The following is a 22,387-nucleotide window of genomic DNA, read 5'->3' as shown; positions in this document are numbered from 1 at the left end:
ATTATTGAATATTATAGGTGTGTAAACTCAGCAAAATATTCTAAAAGAGTCCAGTAGCCCATAATAGCATTGGGTCTTCTGTTTAACTGGCAATGTCAGAAATTATTGACCTGAGTCCCTCACAGCTCAACTTAACAGCATGTCTTTATTTCCTATATTTCATCTTCATAGTTTTCTACTGGATGGTTAAGACCAAGGTAAAGCAGGACCTATGCAACAAGAGTTGTAGCTATGTGGCTTCTTTTGCTGTTAATTTCTAGTTTGCTTCCTCGGGATATGATAGAATGCAAAAGATTATTTCAACTCATTTTTGTTTTAATTTAAATATGCCTTGTGACCTAAGATATGTTATATTTTGGAAACACTTCCATGAACTCTTGTCAAGAATGTGTATTCTGATATTGTTGAATGAAACACTCGGTAATAACACTTGATATCTGATAATTCTCATTTGTTCAATGGAATGGCTCTTCTGATATTTCATTGTTGAGTTTTTGTTTGCTTGACCTACTTGTGAGAATAGAGTGTTAAAATCTTCTAAGATTGTATTGGTGTCTGTCACTTTATTTCAAGTGATTTGGATTTGTTTTATGAAATCTGGTACCTATTCAGTGCATAAATATTTATAATTATCTCTTGTTGAATTATTCCCTTTACATTTTGTAGTGACTTTCTTTCTTCTGATCAATTTTGGCATAAAGTTCACTTTGAGAATAAGATAGCTACTCCTGCTTGCTTTGGGGCTCAACTGCATAGGGTACTGTTTTCCATCCTTTCACTTTTGTCCTATGTGTTTCTTTGTGGATGAGGCGGTATCTCTTGTGCGCACCATGTACTGTAGCTGGGTTTTGCTTTTAGATCTAATTTGTTCATCTGTGTCTTTTGACTGAGAAGTTGAGTCCATGTATTATCAAATGCTATTACTAAAAAGCATTTGCTGATTCCTATACTATTTTTTCAGTGCTGATTCCTTTCTATTTTACTTTAACTACTTGCCCAGTTAAATATATCCTCTCCCTGGGGCCTTTGTTGATATTAGCCTCAATCTCTCTGTTTAGAATTCCCTCAAGTATATTCTCTAGTGCTGGCTTAGGAGACATGAATTTCTTAAAATTCTTCTTGTCATGGAACATTTTTATTTCTCTGTCAGTTTTAAGGATAATTGAAGGATATAGTAATTTTAGTATTTTTTGTTTATATTGTTTTGGCATTTAGTTGGTTTTTTTGGTTTATTATTATTATTATTATTATTATTATTATTATTTTAAATTTGGTGCAGCATCTACAGGGTCTCACTACCTATTTTCAGCCTCCCAAGAGCTGAGAAAACAGGCGCCCCCATGCCCAGTCTCAATTGCCATCTCAGCGTGCCCTGGGGGATGGGGCCATCATGGCACTCTGGGATCAAACCTGGCTGCTGCACTCTGTCTAAGCAGGCGCTTTAGTCCCCTGAACTATCTGGCCGGCCCTCTGGCATTTAGTTCTTTAATTCATCTGGAATGCCTATGAATGATGTAAGGATATATGCACACACATGTATGTGTATTCATACACACATATATACTTACAATAGATAACATACATTCATATATGTCCATATAAATTAGAAATTTTCAGTGAATTATTATAATTATATTATAGTTATTTTAGATGCTTTTAACATAAGCTAAATCCTCACACATACATATATAAATTTCTATATGATCCTATTAATTTTACTTATTCATTTTATTTCTATGCCAATATTAGTTTTTAATCAGTGCAGTTCTGTATCTCTAAATAAAAAACAGAAGCTGCCCCTTTATTATGTTTTTTGCCTCATATTCTTTTTTGTTTTGTTTTTGTCTTCTTGGGGGTTTTTGGGTTTTGTTGTTGTTGTTGTTCTCTTATTGTTTTGTTGTGTTTTCTTTTTATTTTTGAGATGAGATCTTGCCACGTAGTTTAGTTCTGCCCTTGAACTCACTATGTAGCCCAGGCTGGCCTTGAACTCAAAGTAACCCCCACTGCCTCAGCCTCCTACATCTGAGATTACAGGCGTGTGCCACCATGCTAGACCCCATATTGTTTCTTAGATTAATTGTAGAATCTATGGCCAGGGAGATGGCTCAGTAGAATAAGTGCTTGCCTGGCAAGCGTCAGGGCCTGAGTTCAATCCCTGGTTCCGCAAAAATATAAAAAAATAAAATAAAATAGTTTTAGAATCTGCTTGAGAAATTCTTTACCCAAAATTCAGTAGCATTTTGGTAGTATTTCAGTGTAATCATGAAATAAAACTAAATGGTTAATAATTCAATACATTCAATTATAAATGAAATGAAAGCTCGTATAAAAGAAATAATAATAAATGGGCTTAAAAGATTAAAAGTAACAAATAGGACAATATGCTATAACAAAGCAATAATATTGTTTTCTTTTTTTGCCCCTTTTTACAATTTTTCTAGGGCCGGCAAGATAGCTCAGTGGACTAAGTGCCTGCTTAGGCAAGGGCAGGGACCAGGGTTTGATCCCTGGCACCACATACTGTACCAGCCCTGTCCCCAGGGCACAGTGAGCCAGCCATGGAGACAGGGCATGTTGGTGCACACCTAGAATCCCAGCGCTGGGAAGGCTGAAAACAGGAGGATCACTAGGAGTCTGAGCTGCATAATGAGATCCTGTACCAAATACATAATAATAGTAAACCTTTTTCTAAATGGCAATCAGAAAACACAGTCATCAAGGGAATAATTATGAAAGTAGTTTATGCCCCAAGCAATGGATATCAAAGTTCTTATGCATCTGTAATGAACAACAAGCCCAGACAGTGACTTAAATCTCTTCATGGAAATTCCTGGAGAAAAACCAAAGTACTGTTTTACCAAGGGGATTTTCCTGTCATTCCCTTTGAACTGAGAGGGATGCAGTGCCAGAAGGGGAGCTGGACAGCCAACCACAGATGAATCTAATGTAAATTTCTTGGTTTAGATTTAAGGAAAAATAATTTGAAGTAATCAATATGAGTCCTTTGGGACGCAGTGCTAACAGACTGCCAGAATGCTGCTGCTGCTGCGGCTGCTGCTGCTGTTTTCATAATAGCCTGTGACATCTCAGGTTCACTTTCCTGGTATTAGGTTTTCCATGGTAATTTAGTGAGACAGTGTTTCCAACTGCCTTCTAAGAGCCCAGCATATGCATGACCTGCTGTGTTCTCAGTAAGCAGGATGTGCTTCTCTGTGTGTTCAGTTACCTAACAGACACAGGCTGGAACTTTTACTGGATACAGCTGGAATGCCACAAAATAAATAAATAAATGAATAAATAAACAAACACCTCTCAAATTCTGTCAAATCATGACCTAGTAATTCTGTTTGTTTCATAGCTTTGTGGGTTTCTTTTCATCAAATTCTACATAAAAAATTTTGTGGCTGGCTTTGAACTCCATATAAATGTTTAAATAAAAGACTATACTCCATTTTCATTAATTATGTTTTAACATTTCTCATAAAAATAAAATATCTATTAAATGTTAAACATTACTTTGAAATGCACTTTGCTTCATGTAGCCACAAATAACTATAAATGTATTTCTCTTTTCCTCAGACTAGAGTCCAAAAACTCATTACAAAAGTATGGAATATTTTTGAACCTCTTCTTTTTGGCTTAGTTGGATCAGAAGTATCTGTTTCTTCCCTTGAGTCAAATACTATTGGTAAGAATAATTAAAGCACAGAAGATAGAAGATTCAAAAATATGTAGGAAAACTATGAAACCTATTATTTTTATTTATAATATTTAAGTAGCTGTAAGAAATTTATTTTTAAACTCAATGTTAGACCAGCGAGATAGCTCAGTGGACTAAGCACCTGCTCAGGCAAGTGCAGGGACCCCATACAGTGTACCACATGCAGCATTTGCCACTGCCCCCCCCCCTCAGCTCGCTGAGCTGGCCACCAAGTCTCGGTGTGGTGGTACATGTATGTAATCCCAGCACTGGGCAGGCTGAAACAGGAGGATCACTACGAGCCTGAGCTGCATAGGGAGACTCTGTACCAATTTAAAAAAAAAAAAAAAAACCTCCATGTTAATACACTGTGTTAGCCTGGTGTGGTGGCGCATGCCTGTAATCCCAGCCCCTGAGAGGCTGAGGCAGGGGGATCCTTGTGTGAGACCAGCCTGAGCTACAAAGTGAGCTCAAGGCCCACCTGCACTGCATAGTGAAACCCTGTCTCATAAAGTTAATAACAAAACAAAAAACACCATGTTTGTTTTCTCTGTATGTGTATACTTGTTTATTTGACCAAAAGAAACCCTGAATGCCTTGCTGAGTGATCTAAGGAAAGAGATCAAGATTCTTTTCTGAGGGGAAATATTAAATAACATCAGATGCTTTCTGTTGTTTTTCTTTGAGTGTTTCTCCAAAGGTCTTATTAGTTCACAATTAAATAAATTAAATTCAGAAATCAGCAGTTCAGAACTGGGCATATGTCATGTCTCATTTTCACAGCATCCCCCTCCAAGATCATTATGTGCCAGCCTCAGTCATATCCGAATGCTTTATCATTGTCAGTTTTACTTTTTTTTTTTTTTTGCAGAACCAAGGATTAAACTCAGACCCTTGTGTTTGCCAGGGAAGCACTTATTCTACTGAGCCATCACCTCAGCCCCTACTTTTAAAAACACAGAGGCAAGGGCCAGCCAGCTAGCTCAGTGGATTAAAGTGCCTGCTTAGGCAGACTTAGGGACCAGGGTTCAATCCCCGATGTGCCATGCCGGCCCCGCCCCTGGGCTGTGCTGAGACCCTATTGAGGCTGGGCGCGGTTGCATGTGCCTGTAATCCCAGAGTTTGGGAAGGATCACTACAAGGAAAGATCACTACAGGAAGGATCACTACAAGTCCAACTTGTGTAGCGAGACCCTGTAGAAGCTATACTAAATACATTTTTAAAAAACCACACACAGAAGCAACAGCCTTAAAAAGCTTTGACGTGTTTTAGAAATCATATTTCTAGGCTTAAAGAACCACTTCTTCCTAAATACTTCATGCTTACACTTATTTTCTTCTGTTGTAGGCACTTGTGTCCTTACCGTGTGTTTGGCAGTACTTGTCCGAATTTTAGTCACATTTGCATTAATGTGTTTTGCTGGTTTTACTTTTAAGGAGAAAATATTTATTGCTCTATCATGGGTGCCCAAAGCAACAGTCCAGGTAAAAATATATTAAATTTTATTGTAATAATCTTAATTTTGGTGATTTTTTAAAAATTCTTAATGTAAATCCAACCAGGGACATAACACAGCCCAGCACCTGCCTGGCAAGTGCAAGATCCTGAATTTGATTCCCTGCACCAAAAAAAATATTATTCTAATCACAAAATGTGTGCTAATTAACCTTATTTTTTAAATGTTGCATTGATTTAACTATTGTTAAATCAATTGTTGTAACTATTTATTGAAAGTAATGTAATTTCTTAAGAATCTCAGTTTTAGAAGTAATCATTCTTTAAAATGTACTTTTAGTGACAAATATTTCAATTTGATGCAAATATTGTTTCTAATTTCCTAAAATATACAATGATGGTATATCTGAAAATTGGAACTGTATATTTTGGTAAACATATAGAGATAAATGTTAAGATTTTAAGACACATTTATTTTTAAACTGTACATTTATTAATCCTGTCAGTCATTCCACCACATGAATATATAAATGTTGTCTTTAATTATACTTTTCTTGTTGAGATAGGGTGTCCAATGTAGTACAAGCAGGTCTTGAACTCACACTGTGGCTTAGGCCAGCCTCATTCACACAGTGATCTTCCACCTCAGCCTCCTCAGGGCTGGGGTTACATGTATGTGCCACCATGCCTGGCTGTATATATTTATTTTTATGACTATTTGATTACTGACTAAATACCCCGAGATACTATAAGACAGTGGGCCTTGTTGTTTTGTTTTTTGTTTTGTTTCATTGTTTTCCCTAGCATTTGACACAGTGCCTGGCAGTCAAGCCTACAAAAGTGAATGGATGGGCTGACTGGGTGGTTAGATTAGATAGATGGGTGGGCAGATGGGTGGGTGGGTGGGTGGGTGGGTGAGTAGATGTAGTTTTGTTTTCTTCTCCCACTGAAAGATATTGCTACTGACTAGTAAACTAAACTGGCAGCATCACACCTTCATTTCTTAGAATTATTTTCTTCTTCACATTGCAAAACAGAAGCTTATGAATTTCCACACAGCAAAGTTCTCCATTATCGTGGTTAAAAAAGCAAGCTGATAGGATCACGCTGTGTGGTGTTTTTTTTTTTTTTTTTTTCCGGAACCGGGGATTGAACTCGGATCCTTGCATTTGCCAGTCAAGCGCTTATCCTACTGAGCCATCTCCCCAGCCCCACGCTGTCTGTTTTGAATACCATGTTACCTGCCTATAACCTTAGGCAGATTACTTCTTTGTCTCTTAGAGGCTTGTTTTTCTCATTTTGCAGCAAGGTCTATAATTATAGCTACTGCAGCACAATGTTGTAGGGATTAAATGAAAATAATCCACGTGCGGTGCTTACAACTGCTGTCTCATGAGGGTGCTCAGTGAACAAGGTTATTTTATGTTACTTTTGAGTAAATAAAAATGATGACTTTATTTTTAGCCTCTGTTGTAGGGAATAATAAATCTTCAAAGGAAATATCTACCTATCCTTCCTCCTTCCAACAATACACTTGCAATTTTGTTTTCTTATTCAGGTTTCTATTACACAGGAACAAAGAAACCTCGGAAAGAGGCCACATACTCACCAGGTCCTGTGGTATTTATTCTCTTTCTGCCTGGTCCTTTCCACTGAGTCCAGGCTATGTTGTCTTTGTGGAAAAGAGTATCAGGCTGGTTCCAGGGACTGGCAAAGCCATTTTTTTTTTTTTCCTTTAGTGCTGAGGATTAAATTCAGGGCCTTGTGTAGGCTAGGTAAACTACCACTGAGCTACAACTACAGTCCAAAATTATTTATGCAGTAAAATCATAACAGCTCAAAAGATGATAGTGCCCTACATATGAACTGAATCAGCAGATATTTTAAATTCAACATTTAATATATTCTTCATCTTTATTCTCTTCCTCCATCCTCTGCTCCTGACATAGAATTGGCTCTTTTTTAACTCCTCTACTTAGAAATACCAATAAAAATTAGAGTAGACAAATGAGACATAGTAAGGGGATAAGGAACTTAGTTCATAAATGTCAAGATTAATTTGCTCATCACATCCTGCTAAAGAAAGGACCCTAAATCTTAGGGTTCATGGTACTCATTTATCATCTAATAGGAGTTCCCAGAGAGGGTTTACAAGAGGGTTAATTGAGTTACTAAATGTCAGGCTTGAAGAACAGCACTGCCACATGAGGAGAGCTCTATAACTGCATAAATAGTATTATTAGAAGCATCATTATTACCATCGTTATCCCTTAAGAGTAATTTTTAATATGTTCTTACTTAAACCTTCTTCTAAATTGTAAGCCTTTGTAGTTTCTTCTGTTTCGTTTCTTTTCTCCCTAGCATCCTGTACTCTGGCTGGCTTGTGTTCAGGGAATAACAAGCTGTCATGTCTCTAGTCATTGATTTGGGATGTGGAAGCTGACCTTAAATTGAGGGCTCTCTTGCCTTTTCAGAGATAATAATTCTATCACCAGGCCATTATGGTCCAGATCTGAAAGGTCTCCCATATCTTGTCCCAAGCCCTTTCCCCTCCAGTTATCTCACTCCATCATTATTTCCCAGGTATTTTGTCACAGTGACAGAAAGCTTAACATGCTGTTGCTGTACTTTGCAACTCTGTATATATATTTGTATTTAGTCCCTAAAAATTTTAAGGCAATTTTTTGCCTAGATTAGTTAATATGAAGAAAGAATTAGCAAGGAATTTGTTTCATGTCATTAAAATAAATATGTAATAAAAGATAACTTGCAAAAACTCTTATGGGCTGGTGAGATGGCTCAGTGGTCTAAAGCACCTACTTAGAACAAGCTGTGCAAAGCACAGGGACCTCGGTTCAATCCCCCAGCACCACATGCCAGCCAGCCCCGCCGCCTGGTGGGCTGAGCTGGCCATGCGCGCGCGCACATACACACACATACACATAAATGAATAAATAAAATTTTAAAAAATATATATTAAAAAAAACTGTTATGACCGGGAGTGGTCATTCTAAAATGAAGACTTCAAAGGCATTCATTGCTTGGCAGTGGTGAGGAGTAGGTGAGGAGAAAGGAATGCAACCCCATCTGAATACCTACTGTGTGCCAGGTGTTCATTGCTTCTTGTATTAACCCTCACCACAGGCAGTTAAGTTAGGTAGTTCGTTGGTTTCACAAGTAATTAGGCTATAGAGCTTGAGTCACCTTTAAGCAATCACTCACCCAACTGTGATAAAAACAGAATTCAAACTAGGTGAGCCAGATTCCAGTCCTCTTGTGTTTGGTAACACACACACACACACACACACACACACACACACACACGTGCGCACACGCACAAACAATGGGCCAAGCAAGGAAGCCTAGAGACCAAGACCCCTCAGGGTTGTGCTGGGCCTTAAGCAGCTGACCTGCTTGTGCCCATAGAGCCACCAAGCAATGCCTATTCACTTGGAACTCTGAGGCCAGAGCAAGGCCAGCCCAGCCTGCAGGGACAGCCCTGCACCACTGTGCTAGTACTGGTTGCTTCCTCTAGGCCTGTCTGCTAGGAAGAAGCAGAACTCATGTGGGATTTCCACAGATTGCTCAGCACTTTTCGTCTTTGTCTAATACATGAATACTAGACTTTGCTTCTTTTAACAGGACCGTTTACTTTGACTCTATGTTACCTCTGATTAGCATTTTTCCTTCACCCCTCCTCCAACACAGGCTGTCCTAGGTCCCCTGGCTTTGGAGACAGCACGGCTCATGGCACCCCACTTGGTGCCATACTCGAAGGATGTGATGACAGTGGCGTTTTTAGCCATCCTGATCACAGCCCCAAATGGAGCCCTTTTCATCGGCATCCTGGGGCCCAGGATCCTCACACGCCACTCTAACCCGAGCAAGATGAAGCTGGACCTGCCAGGACTCAGGGGCCACTGAAGGTCATGGGCATATTGCACCTGCTGGTCTTAATGACTTCTCTTACAAGACAGGGAATGGTTACACGTGCACACAGGTTGTACCCAGGACCCAGGACTCACCACATTCCTGGCTTATCTGCAGGAATGTCGTCTGGTTTATTGCTTCCAAACTAGATTTGATAAAGCATTAAAAAAAAAAAATGCTCAGTGCTTCCATAGCTCAAGAACAAAGCAAATCTGTACATATATTAGGAAAGTTCAGTTAGGCTGAATTTGATGTCAAACCAAGCATAATAAAAATTAAATGAGCCAAATGATACAGAGAAACACACTTGACTATCGAACCTGGTAAGAAGCCTGAGTTTCCAAATGGGAGGAGGAGAACTCCCATCCCCTTAGTTCACGTCAAAAAATGATCCAAAAAAAAAAGAGTTGACAGGACTAAAGCAATCAACTTTAAATGGGTCAGCTAAAATTTTGAAGTTCTAGTTTTAGTGACTACCTGAGTGAATGTTAAGAAAAACAGCCAAAGTTAGCCTTATACTTCTCATGCAGTAAACTTAAAAGGAAGTCTGCTGAAACAGTTTTTAGATGAAAAATTATCTGTAGCTTTTATTTGCAGAAATAAAATCACAAATGGAAAAATATTGTATATTTTTGATTGGTATTTAAAATGGTATTTAAAATCTAGTATGAAGGGCAGACTACAGAAATGAAAGATTAATAGATGACTGCTAGTATGAGGGTTTCTTTTACTTAGCAATACAGAATTTTTCCTCAATGTAAAACTATCAAGTATGTCTTTACCCATTTTTCACTGTAAGGAATTTTTATCAAGATGAGATTATTATAGTGTATAATCCCAGCACTCAGGAGGCTGAGGCAGGAGGATCACTGCAGGTTTGAAGCCAACCTGAGTTGCATACCTGCTTATATTTCCTTGCCCAGTGATTGATGCTGTTCTTGAAAACAGAAGGATGTGCTTCCCTCAGCCATAATAAGGCTTTACAAACAAATTAAAGAATGTTTTACATTTTTGTATTCTGATGAAAATTCTTTTTCCCAGAGCCTGTAAGACATTGGTGTATTTTTATATTTTACTGTTTGGGCTGATTCTTGTTTTTAATTCAATAAGTAACCCAGGAAACATTATGTTTTCTAAATGACATTTGCTTAATACACAAAGTTCAATATTTCTTTTCCTTTTATAATTTATTTTATACTTGACAAATTACCCCATACTATTAGTCTTTTAGGATTAGATATTTATCTTCATAAAGCACAAGTTTTCTTTATGGTCCTGACACACTTTGAACAGTCGGCCATCTGTGGCACTGTTCTCTGCCTGCCAGCACACATGTGGGTTGTTGGGCCTGAGGCCCAGGTTGGATGCATCTGCTCAAATCTACATAACCCTGGATCCTGGGTGCAGGAAGGAGCTCCTTGTGTCCAGCAGAGCCAGCTACTCATGTCCATCAGAGCTTTGACCAGCAGGGTAGGAGCATGGATGGAATAAAAGGAAGTGCTCGTTCACCTACCATTTGTTTGTGCCCCTCACGAGGTGGCTGCCCCCATTGAGCAGCCAGTCCTGGTCTTGGTGTGGATGACGGGTCACTGCCCATAGCTTGTGGAGCCCTGTGATGCCACTGAGAGTGGGCTACAGAACCGGCTTGAACAGCAGCTGAGGGGACGGACCCTGTTGGTGTCATATGTCAGGACAGCTGTGTCCACAGGACTTCTGGTCTCCTAGATCTGCTGGAGCTTGCTGTCCAGGATAGCTGGGAGCTCAGTACCCAGCATGGTTAACATAAGGTCCTGCACTCTGGCAGCCTGGGAGGGCTCAGTATGAGCAGCCCTGGGAGGGCTGTGCACCTGTGCACCTCTCCCACACCCTTAGAAACCACAACCCCATTCTACAGGTCAGTTTTTCCCAAGCACCCTGTTCTTACACAGCCTTTTTACCAGCATCTTGCATTTCAGAAGGAGTGAAGGTCTGACGTGCATTCTTGGTTCTGCATTCTCTGCAGTGTCCAGTGCTCTGTACTATCAGGCACAGCAGAGCGCTCCCCACAGTGGGGCACTGTGCGTCTGCAGGTCAGGCATTGGGACTGCAACTGTGCATACCCCTGTGCAGCAGGCTTGTATGAACACCCAAGTCTCACCGGGCTGTACTCCTGTCCTCCCTGGGACACATCCACTCCAGTAGCCTCATAGGTGCTGTTCACTTAGGCTTGCATTTAGCAGGCAAGGTGGAATATCCTGAGCAGCAGTGCTCACCTGCCATCGGTGGAGAGGGATAACTTGAGTTTCCAGCCAACACTCCTGAATTCTCTGCTTTGGTCAGTGCCAGGCTTAGGGGCTGGATGTCACCAAGCCTGGGTATGGTTTTTTGTTTTTTTTTTTGTTTGTTTGTTTGTTTTTGTGTGTGTGTGTGTGTGTGTTTTTGTATTTTAGGGTAGGGTCTACAGGGTGTTCAGGATCTCACTACTAGATTGGACTCGTAGTGATCCGCCTATTTACAGCCTCCCAAGAACTGGGATTACAGGCACACTCCACCAGGCCCGGGGGATTGAACCCCTGACCACTATGCCTGCTTGCAGGTGCTTTAATTTGCTGGCAAGCCTGGGTATGGATGGCTGCTCCCTAAGGGGTGCTGCTCAACAGGCAGGAGGGGAACTTCCATCCCCGAAGGCCTGTCCTCCAGGTGGTGAGGGACTTGGCCAGCCCTTTTTATTTTGACTTCTTTCCCCTTCCCTTCTTAGCCTTCTCCTCCACCTCTCCCTCTGTTCCTCCTTTTCCTGCTCGTCCTCTTTCTTCTCTTCCTCTCCTTTTTCTTCCCTTCTTTTCCTCTTCCTCTTCTCTTTCACATCATCATGAGTTTGCTGTCCTTGCCAGACAGTGTGCTGGCAGGGCTGGCAGACAGATCCTGAGCTACACAGCCTTTTCTCTAGTACTAAAGTTGGCTGCCTCAAGGTGGTGTTGCAGTGACACAAAGCCAATGCTTTGTGAGGTATCTGCTCACATCTTTTGTCTCTCTTTAATTTGCTTGTTCATTGTCTTGCCATTTTGAGTTCTCTGAAAGTATATTTTGGATACCAGGGTACTCTCAGATGTGTGCTTTGAACAGGTTTCCTCCCAGCCTGCTAACTTCTCACTGGCAGTGCCTTTCACTGAGCAGAAGGGTTCGTTTTAGTAGCAGCCCCGTCTGTCAAATTGTTCCCTCACAGGTCATGCCTGTTGTATCTGAAAGGTCACCACCAAACCTAAAATTACCGTTTCCTTGCTGACTGTTGTAACATTGCATTTTACATTTGGGTCTTTGACTGCCATTGCTCATGGGTCAAAAATCAGTTGAATGCATTTGTGTGACTTTTTCTGGGCTTTCTATTCTATTCAGTTGATCAATTTTCCTATGTAATTCTTGGTTTTTTGTTGTTGTTTTTTTTTTAAGCCAAGGTCTTGCTATGTAGTTCAGGCCAGTCTTGAACTAACTATGAAGCCCAGGCTGGCCTCAGACTCACAGTGATCCTCCTGCCTCAGCCTCCCAAATGCTGAGATTATAGGCACGTACCACCATGCCTGGCTCTGTGTAATTTTTTAAAGTTCAAAGTGCTCAAAAAAGTAATTATGATACAAAAGCAATATTTCAGTATATTCTAGTGAATAAATCTCAAAGGCTTTTTTGCTGTAATGTAATGAATTAGTCATATATAACAGTATTTAAAATATTACTAGAATCAGAGCAATCAAAACTGGAAACATGATTTAGAAAAGAATGACAAAATTCCATATTTCAGATATAAGGCACATGGCCGAGGCTGTGCTCACAGAAATACTGATGGCCTTGGCAGTTTTACAAATAAACTGAAAATAACAATATATTGTGTCAAAAACTTCATATCTTCTTGATAACGGTGGCTTTTTTGTAAGTGTGGAAGTTGGGTAGTGTCCATCCTTCAATACTGCCCTTTCTCTTCAGGAATTTTGATCTCATCCCTTCCATAGAAACTTTTAGATATTTTTCAAACAAGGTCTTGCTATATAGTTCAGGCCAGTCTTGAACTAACTATGAAGCCCAGGCTAGCTTCAAAAAATATTTTAATATGTCTATATGAACTAAGTAACTGGCAGAGAGTATAGTTAAGACTCCACTGACTCTGTAGATCAAGTTGGAAAGAAGCTACATTGTAGTATTTAGCCCTCCAGTTCTTGAACATGCACTCTTTTTTATTTAGATGTCTTATAGCTTTTTATTAGTTGTGTAGTTTTTGTATTAATCATGTACATATATTATAAGAATAATACAGTGTATTTGGTGCTAATCTAGTGGGAGTTCTTTTTATTGTAGATGGGGAGACAGTTGACTTATGTTAATTTCATAGTCCACAGGCTTACAATAATCAGTTAGAAGTTCTATTATTCTTTGCTGATGATTTAAGATTTTGTACATAAAAAATGTATTCCTTTTTCCGTTTTCTCCTCTTTCAGGGTTTTGTTTTGTGTGTGTGTGTGTTCCCTAGGACTTCTAATACAACGTTCAACTCACCAAGCCCTACCCTAGCATTTCCATCACAAATAAGTTACTTCGTTAAGAGATGAAGAATGAGAATTCTTTTATTCTTTCAATAATTATTACCTGTCATTCCTCTGTAAAGAACAGCTTTCCTCTGGTTTTTACGAACTGTATTTCCTACATAAAATACAAGATAAATGCAATGTTCTTTAGCAACCAGTTTTCAGAGCTGCCAATGAACTTTATTCTCTTGCTTGTTCATACAGATAAATGCTTTCTTTTTCTTTGCTTGTTTTTCAAAATGTGTATACTTTAATCATTTAAAAATATTGTTTTTAGGGCCAGGGAGATAGCTCAGTAGAATAAGTACTTGCCTGGCAAGCACAAGATCCTGAGTTCAATCCCAGGTATTACAAAAAGAAACAAACAAAAAATATTATTTTTTTGGGCCAGCCTGATAGCTCAGCGGACTAAAGCACCTGCTTAGGCAGAGTGCAGCAGCCAGGGTTCAATCCCCAGCATGCTGTGCTGGCCCCGCCTGTGAGGCACGCCAAGATGGCAATGGAGACTGGGTGTAGTGGCACATACCTGTAATCCCAGCACTTGGGAGGCTGAAAACAGGATAATCACTGCGTCTGATCTATGTAGCGAGAACCTGCATACTCTGCAGAGCCTGTCCTAAATATAGAAAAAATAAATAAATAAAATAAAAACATTGTTTTTCAATAGGATAGTGAAGTGAGGTAGTCATATGGAAGTCACTGTTTAGTTTTATTGAAATATATGTTGCACGCGATATAATTTGCCCAGTTAAAGTATACAATTGAATGATATGTATATACTGTAATGGTTGAAATATGAAGCATCCTCAAAGACTCATTTATTGAAAGTTGATTCCCGGGCAGCAATGTTGAGAGGTGGGGCCCAGTGAAATGAGAGGATCATGACATTGCTAATGAAAAAAAATCAGATAACAGCTAAATAAACTCGTTTCATATTCATAGGCTGGAAGCTGTTAGCTGAGTGGGCAGTTAGGAGGCGGGGCCCAGCTGCAGGTCAAAGGTAGGAAGGTGTCTTCAAAGGACATATCCTGTCCCTGCCTGCTTTCTGGCTTTCCCTCTCTATGCTTTCTAGCTGCCATGTGGTGATCAATTTTACTCTGCCACTTAGATGCTTCTACTTCATGGCACCAGCCAATCATGGACTGAACCCTCTGAAAATATGAACCAAAATAAACCTTTCCTTCGCTGAGTTATTCTTTTTTTTAAATCTTATCTTACCTTTTTTTTTTTTTTTTTGTGGAACTAGGGATTGAACTCAGGTCCTTGTGCTTGCCAGGGAAGCGCTTACTCCACTGAGCCATCTCCCCGGCCCATATAGGAAGCTTTTTTTTTTTTTTTTTTTTTTTTTTTTCCCGGAACCGGGGATTGAACTCAGGCCCTTGCACTTGCCAGGGAAGCGCTTATTCCACTGAGCCATCTCCCCAGCCCTTTTCCTTCGCTGAGTTATTCTTGCGAGGTCTTTGGTCATGGTGATGTTAAGAATCACTACCATAAAATGTAGAACATTTTCGCCACCCTAAAAGAATCCTACGTCTACTTAATAACCACTTCCCCGCCAAGCCCAACTCCTGGCATCCACTAAGCTACATTTTGTCTCTATAGCTCTACTTTTGTGGGCATTTCATATAAATAGAATCACGCATTATGTGATCTTTTGTGATTGATATTTTCCTTAATGTACTGTTCTCAAGATCCATCTGTGTTCTGTAGCATGTACCAAGCCAGCATTATTTGTTTGATTTCTAGTATTCCAAATTGGGCATAGGCCTCTCTATGCTAGCTTCTGTAACTTTTGGATATGACTTCACTAAAGTAATTAAATATTTCTTTGCTTTCTGATACCCACATGTCTCAAACTCACTTCTCTTTACTACTCTACAACCAGTTACATACAGAGATGCCAGAATCCTTTCAGGGAAAAAGATATTTAGGAACAAATATCTTGGTGCCAGGCATGTTCCTTGCTACTGCTTACCTTTACTTCCAGGCCCTTTCATTATATACTGTTAAGAAATATCTGAAGAATCATCAACTCAGATTTACAACTGCCAAGCAGTGTGCAATAAAAACTTTAATATTAGCAAAGAGTTGAATATACTTCCCAGCACTCTCCATTTATAGACATTCCCTATTTAACAACCAGGTTCCATTCCAGCAAATAGGTCACTGAGTGAATCGGTCACTAAATGAGTAAACATATTTACTATGCACATTACAATATTCAGAATAAGGAAACAGTCAAAGGAAATTCCAACTTGATGACTTCTCTTACTTATATAACTCATATGCAGTAGTGTATAACAAAACAAAACTATAGTACTGTACCATACAATCAGCAAAAATTATAGGACTCTATAAACAAGGTGTACTGTACCAAAAAAGGGCATTGTGGCTGTATAAATACGATGTACAGAAATGTACCCAAAAAACAACAAAAAAAAGATAGGTTGTAACTCCCCACTGGTGGGTCGCAAACCCAGTCGTTAAACAGGTAGGTTGTTAAGTGAGCAAACAATCTGCGGAGGATTGTGTCATCTGAAATAGAAACAGTATCAGCTCTTCCTGATTCAGATGCCTTATATTTCTTCCCTTCTGTTGCCTAACTGCTGTGGCTAGAACACTCCCGTTCAACAGAAGTGGTGAGTGTGGGCATCCTTGTTTTGTTGAGAAGAAACCTTCAGCTTTTTACCACGTAATATGATATTATCTATGGGCTTACTGTGTAAGGTACACTCCTTTCCAGCTTATTATGAAAGGATACTGAATTTGGTCCAATATTTTTATACATCTATAGCAATATTTACGTGATTTCTTCCTTTCATTAACAGGTTATGTCACATTTATTGATTGACTATGTTGAATCATTCTTTGTGAGCTTTGACCTATTGCTGTCTTTCTGGAGCTGAAGGAGGCCTTTTCAGTTTGCACCCTGTCCTGAGCTGGCCTTTCAATGAGCCAAGCTCTTGCCACAACTTAGGGACTCTCACATGGCTGCAAGCTGAGGGAGATAATCTAATGCCACCGTTCTTGCTGACTTTGGGACCTGGGCCACCGGCTCATACCACTTGCTTTTATCCTCTAGACTTGCTCATGCCTTTATGTGCTGCTTTGCTTTCATTATAGACTACTGCTGAGTCCTTCTAGAGCTACCAAGCCAAGCCCATGATGGGGCCATCTAGTCATATGGTCACTGAATGGCCACTGCAGGCACTCCATCTCCACTAGAGTTCAGTAATATGCCAGGAGCTACTAAGGTGCATAGTGTGCTCTAGAAGTATATGGTATCGACTTAGCTGTGAAGTCAACAGCACACTGTTGGGATTCTCCTACTGCATTTACCACATCTCCACACGGTGTCTTTTCCCACTGTGTATAACGCTAATACCACAGAGTATACTAGGACTATGGCCCACATGTTAGGGCTGCTTGTACTCTAGCCTGAACCTGCCACAGAGTCCTTTCCTATCAAAGCTGCCAGGCTTCTGTGTCACTGGCACAAGAGTCAGAGCAATGTTCCTAAGTATGTTGTATTATGCTGCCTCCAAAATGTCAAAGAGGCCTATAATGCTTCCTTCTCGGTGGTGAAAATGTGAGCTGCAATAATAATTTTCCTAGCCAGCAATAGTAAAGCACTCATGTAATCCCAGCCCTCAGGAGGTGGAGGCAGGAAGATTGCTGCAAGTTCGAGGCCAGCCTAGGTTACAAAGTCAGTTCAAGGCCAACCTGAACTGCATAGTGAAACTCTATCTCAAAAAGACAAATAGTAATAATAATTTGTCGAGTTTAGACACACATAAGACACCGAACTTCCTAAAATTATTACTGATGTGGAATGCCCTTCATCTAGAGGGTTCCTCCCACTCTTGGGGATGTACCGTGATGACCAACAAACATGCCAGTTCTTAATCTAGTTTGATTGATAGATACAATGGGAAAATGTGATGTTCTATTTAACATCTGGACAGTCCACTAGTCTCTGGACTATACTGTAACAAAGTCTCAAGACTCTGAGTGCATCCATTGCCATTCCTGTGAAAGTAAATTGCTTCTGGTAAATTTCCCTATGAGTCTTGCTTTAAAATTTTATATTCTTTAAAATAAATTTTTTTAAAAAGTTAATAAAAGGGCCAGCCAGATAGCTCAGTGGACTAAAGTGCCTGCTTAGACAGGCACAGGGACTGAGTTTCGATCCCCAGTGTGCTGTGCCGGCCCCGCCCCCGGGGCTCACTTAGACAGCAACTGACTGGACATGGTGGCGCATGCCTGTAATCCCAGCACTTGGGAGGCTGAAAACAGGAGGATCACTATGAGTGTCCGATCTGTGTAGTGAAACCCTGTAGACACTATACTAAATACATAAAAATCGGTAATAAAAGAAAAAATGAGAAAAGTAAGGTTTTATATACACATTATCCATAATCTTTTCATTTCCATTCAATTTTTTTTTTTTTTTTTTTGCCGAACCAGGGATTGAACTCACTCAGGCCCTTGCACTTACCAGGAAAGCGCTTATTCTACTGAGCCATCTCCCCAGCCCTCCATTCAATTTTAAGTGTATTCTCATCCTTACTATAATTTCTTCTTAGTTCCACAGATTATTTGGAAAGATGTTTAATTTCTAAATTTTCTGGATTTCTTTTGCATAACTTTGTTATTTCTAGTAATAGTGTCTATATTTTATAATGAAGACACAAATCTGTTACTTATGTTTAGGCTTAATGTCTCATAAACTTTTCTAAATATATCTATCAAGTATGCTTGGAACACATGAACTCTTTAAATGGGGTTCTGGGCCGGGGAGTTGACTCAGTGGTGTAAGTACCTGCCTGGAAAGCACAAGGTCTTGAGTTCAATCCCCAGTGCTGCAAAATAAAACAATAAAATGAAAATAATAATAACAATAAATGGGGTTCTGTATCATCTAAAAACCCTCACTCATTTTTTTCTACTTCATTGATTTCTACATTAAGAATGATGTGTTACAAACTCTTACTATATTTGTAATTTGTTAATTGCTCTTTGAGATTCTATTAATTTTGGACTTGCAGATATATTAGCAGGTATCTATGATTTTAGGATTAGTATCTTCTTGTTGAATATTTACTAGAGATTATTGTGTACTAGTGTAAGGGGGTGCTTTGGAGGATTTCAGTGTTACTCAAAGAAAAGATATGACCAGGAGGTGGCAGTAGATCACAGGAGCAAGCTTTATTTGGAGATCCTTTGATCTGTTTGCAGGGAGATAAGGCCACAACAGCAAGAGAGGTCAGGATTTCTGGAGATGAGGAAGGGATAAGAAGAGGGTAAAATGGGAAGAGTGATTTAAAAAATGACCAAGATACAGTATATGTACTAACTTCCCAAAATGAATGTGATTATTATGCACCACAAACATATACTAATAAAAAATAATTTAAAAAAACAAACAGGCCTGAGTCCTGGTGTCCATCACCCCAGGGGGGAAGAGACAAGTGAGCCTCTGGGAAGGAGGCTCAGAGAAGGAGTGTGGGGGTATGGAGGTCACTCAGCAGCATGGCCTGGAGTGCCCAGGCCACAGAACTCCAAGGACAGCAGCAGCTCAGGGTTTACAGCCCAGGCAGATTTTGGTCAGTCACACAGGATATGTGAAGCCAGCAGGCTCTTAATGACTAGTAAGTTGCTGCTGGAGATATTTAAAGCAACTGGATATGTAAAATGTTAAGGCTGGTGTTGGCAGGTGTCCTCTCCATAAGTGCTGGCACACAATAGCCAACACCTGCAGTTTAAAGAGGGGAGATTTATTCTGGCTCGAATTTCTGCAGTCTCAGTCCTCACATGGCAGAGAGACATGGCACATAGGAAAGAGAGATGGAAGGGAAGATGAGTCTTTCACACTACAGCTCTAGGACCACCTCTTCTAAACAGGCCCCCCCTCCTAACACCAAGTCAGCAAAAAGTCCCCATAATCCAACTCCCTTACAAAAGCTTGCCCACAAGTACATGAGGCCCCTAAGGAACATCTAGCCGTAATATCCCCTGGATCCCAAGATTCCTGTGTAGCCCTTCATACAAAATGCATTTAGCCCATCTCTGAGACCTGGCATGGCAGTACACACCTATAATCCCAGTGCTGGGGAGGCTGAAAACATCAAATACAAGTCCAAGCTGTGCAGTGAGGCTCTGAACCTAATACATTTAAAAAAAAAAAAATCGGAAGACAGAAAACCAGCAGGGCAAATAGTAAGCTGTAGCTCCTTGTCCACCAACAGGACAAGTTGTAGCAAGATATAAATTCCCTGGGGCTTAGGTGGTCCCATCCTTACAGCACTGCCAGTGGTTGTAGCCCTCACAGATCTCTCTTGTACAGGCTTTGCTTACTCCTCACGGCTTTCCTCATTCCATGCTCCTGGTTCTCCAAATTCCTGGGGTCTCCAGTGCAATTTTCACTTCATCCTCCCTCTCGTGGGAGCACACTGCCTGGCCTCCCATACCTTCTGAAATCTAGCTGGAAGCCTTTCTGACCCCCAATTCTGGTATTCTGCATGCCTGTAAAACTAGCACCACACAGGTAGTATCATGGTCTACCACCATCCTGAGCAGTGGCCCACCCCTTTGAATCTGCAAGAGGTCTCTCAGTACCTAGATGGCTCAGCATTGTGAACAGAATCCCAGGGAACAAATTCCCTAGATGGCCCATTCCGGAGAGCATCGCCCAGAGGCTTTCTTCTCAAAGCATTTTCTTTCATCCTTGGAATTTTAACCCTTCAAAAAAGTGGGGCCTTGGAGGCTTCTGACATGCACTCCACCCATTTTCCTATTGTTCTAATCCAAAGTACTTGGCTTTTCTTTAATCTTTCCAGCAACCAAGATCTCCTCTGCTCCAACCACAGGCCTCAACTTCACAGAAGCTTCCTTTCTGCTAAAACTCAAAACTTAAAATCACTTAGCTGTGCCATTTGCTCTTGAGTCTCAACACTGATCTGGCTAAAAGCCTGTGATGCCCATGCTATAGCCTCAATATTGGGCTTCCTTGAAATTTCCTCCACCAGAATAATTAGTCCAGTGCCCCTAATCTCAGCTTCCCCTGAAGTCTCAGGACATGAGCAAAATGTAGACAAATTTTCTGTCAAAGGATAACATTACTAGCCTGAAATACAACTACCCATTAGGCCCTTTTTTGTAACCAAAATCGCTTGAGGTTTTTTTTGTTATCTTTTTGAGACAGGGTCTCACTATGCAGTCTAGGCTCACCTTGAGCTCCCTTTGTACTTCAGGCTAGCCTTGAACTCCCAACGATTCTCCTGTCTCAGCCTCCCACAGTGCTAGGATTACAGATGTGCACCACCACACCCAGCACTTGAGCTTGTTCTTTACTGGATGCATTACTGTCCGCATTCTGGTCTTCTGAGCTCTGACCAAACTCTCCTGTCAAGTTTGGGTTATATAATGTTAGGGCTTCTCTAGCATGCATTTACAGACCTTCCCAAATGCCTCCCATGAACCAGTTCCAAAGGATTCTGAACCACATGGTTGGTCAGGTAGCACCAGAGCAATTAACACACTTCTTTGTTATCAAATCTTAAGCTACTTCCCTCACTGCTGGAACACAATATGCAACACCCAAAACTTATAAGGAAAAAAGGTTTCAGCTCATGTTTACAATTCATGGTCAGTTGGCTCCGAGGCAGGATGAGATAGCAAAGTGACAAAGCAGGGGAAAAAGCTCACAGAAGAGAGTGAAGGCAGGATCCAGGAAGGGAAGCACAACTGTGCAGTTCAGTTCACACTGATAGTGAGACAGCTATTCTGACCACGCCCACATCTGACAGCAAACCCACTATAGTGACCCTGTAATACAGTCACTCTCTAGTACCTATCCTGTCACTTGCAGACCAGTGGATAAATCTGGAGGACATTAGGTAAAGTAAGTCCAAAAAACAAATATTGCATGCTGCTTGTCCCAGTGGAAGCTAAAAATGCCCATCTGCTTGTACAGTAATAGCTGCTGCTGGTCTCAGCCATGGATGGCCACGGCACGAAGGCGTCCTTGCCTTACCTATGGTACACGCAATGACTTTCGCTTTTTGCCACATCATGGTTTATTATAGTTTATTCATTTTTGTGGTTTATTTGCTGATATGACTTGGGATATTTCAGTTTACTGTAGTCTGCTATCTTGTAACTTACTAGTTAAGCCACTTCCGGGAACTTTTGCTCCATTCTGCATCCCTACATAACCAAAACTGCTCTGGGTAATGTCAATAACCTTTTTGAGGGGCTCGGGAGATGGCTCAGTGGAATAAGCGCTTCCCTGGCAAGCGCAAAGGCCTTAGTTCAATCCCCGGTTCCGCAAAAAAAAAAAAAAAAAAAAAAAAAAAAAAAAAAAAAAAAAAAAAACAAACCTTTTGAAGCCAGGCATGGTACTGTACACCTATGATCCTACCATTCTGGGAGGCTGAGGCAAGCAGATCCTAAATTCAAGACCAACCTGGCCAACTTACAACTTCTCTCAAAAGAAAAAATACTTCAAAGGCCTAGAAATGTAGCTCATCGTAAAAGTGCCAAGTCCCAGCCCCAATAACAACCTCCATATATCAAGTATAATTAGTATTTAAATTTTTAATGTATTCACACTTTTCTTTTTGAAAGGTTCTTGCTATAGTTCAGGCTAGCCTTAAACTCACTATAGTCCAGGTTGGACTTGAACTCATGACAAGCCTCCTGCCTCAGCTTCCCAAGTGCTGGGATTACAAATACACACACCTAGCTTAC

General features: G+C 40.5%; 1 protein-coding gene across 1 annotated transcript in view; it reads left to right on the top strand.

Moving 5' to 3' along the window:
* Nucleotides 1–9,546, top strand: part of Slc9b1 (solute carrier family 9 member B1) — a 41,169-nt gene extending 31,623 nt beyond the window's left edge. Inside the window, 3 exon segments of the mRNA XM_004643725.2 lie at nt 3,580–3,688; nt 5,049–5,185; nt 8,865–9,546. Coding sequence (XP_004643782.1) covers nt 3,580–3,688; nt 5,049–5,185; nt 8,865–9,080 — 462 coding nt within the window. The 3' untranslated portion in view covers nt 9,081–9,546.
* The last annotated feature ends 12,841 nt before the right edge of the window (nt 9,547–22,387 follow it).

The sequence above is a fragment of the Octodon degus genome, unplaced genomic scaffold, assembly GCF_000260255.1.
Source record: "Octodon degus isolate 3935 unplaced genomic scaffold, OctDeg1.0 scaffold00183, whole genome shotgun sequence".
In the NCBI taxonomy this organism is placed as follows: domain Eukaryota; kingdom Metazoa; phylum Chordata; class Mammalia; order Rodentia; family Octodontidae; genus Octodon; species Octodon degus.
Note: the sequence above shows the minus strand (reverse complement) of the source record. Positions and strands in the feature narration are given on the sequence as shown.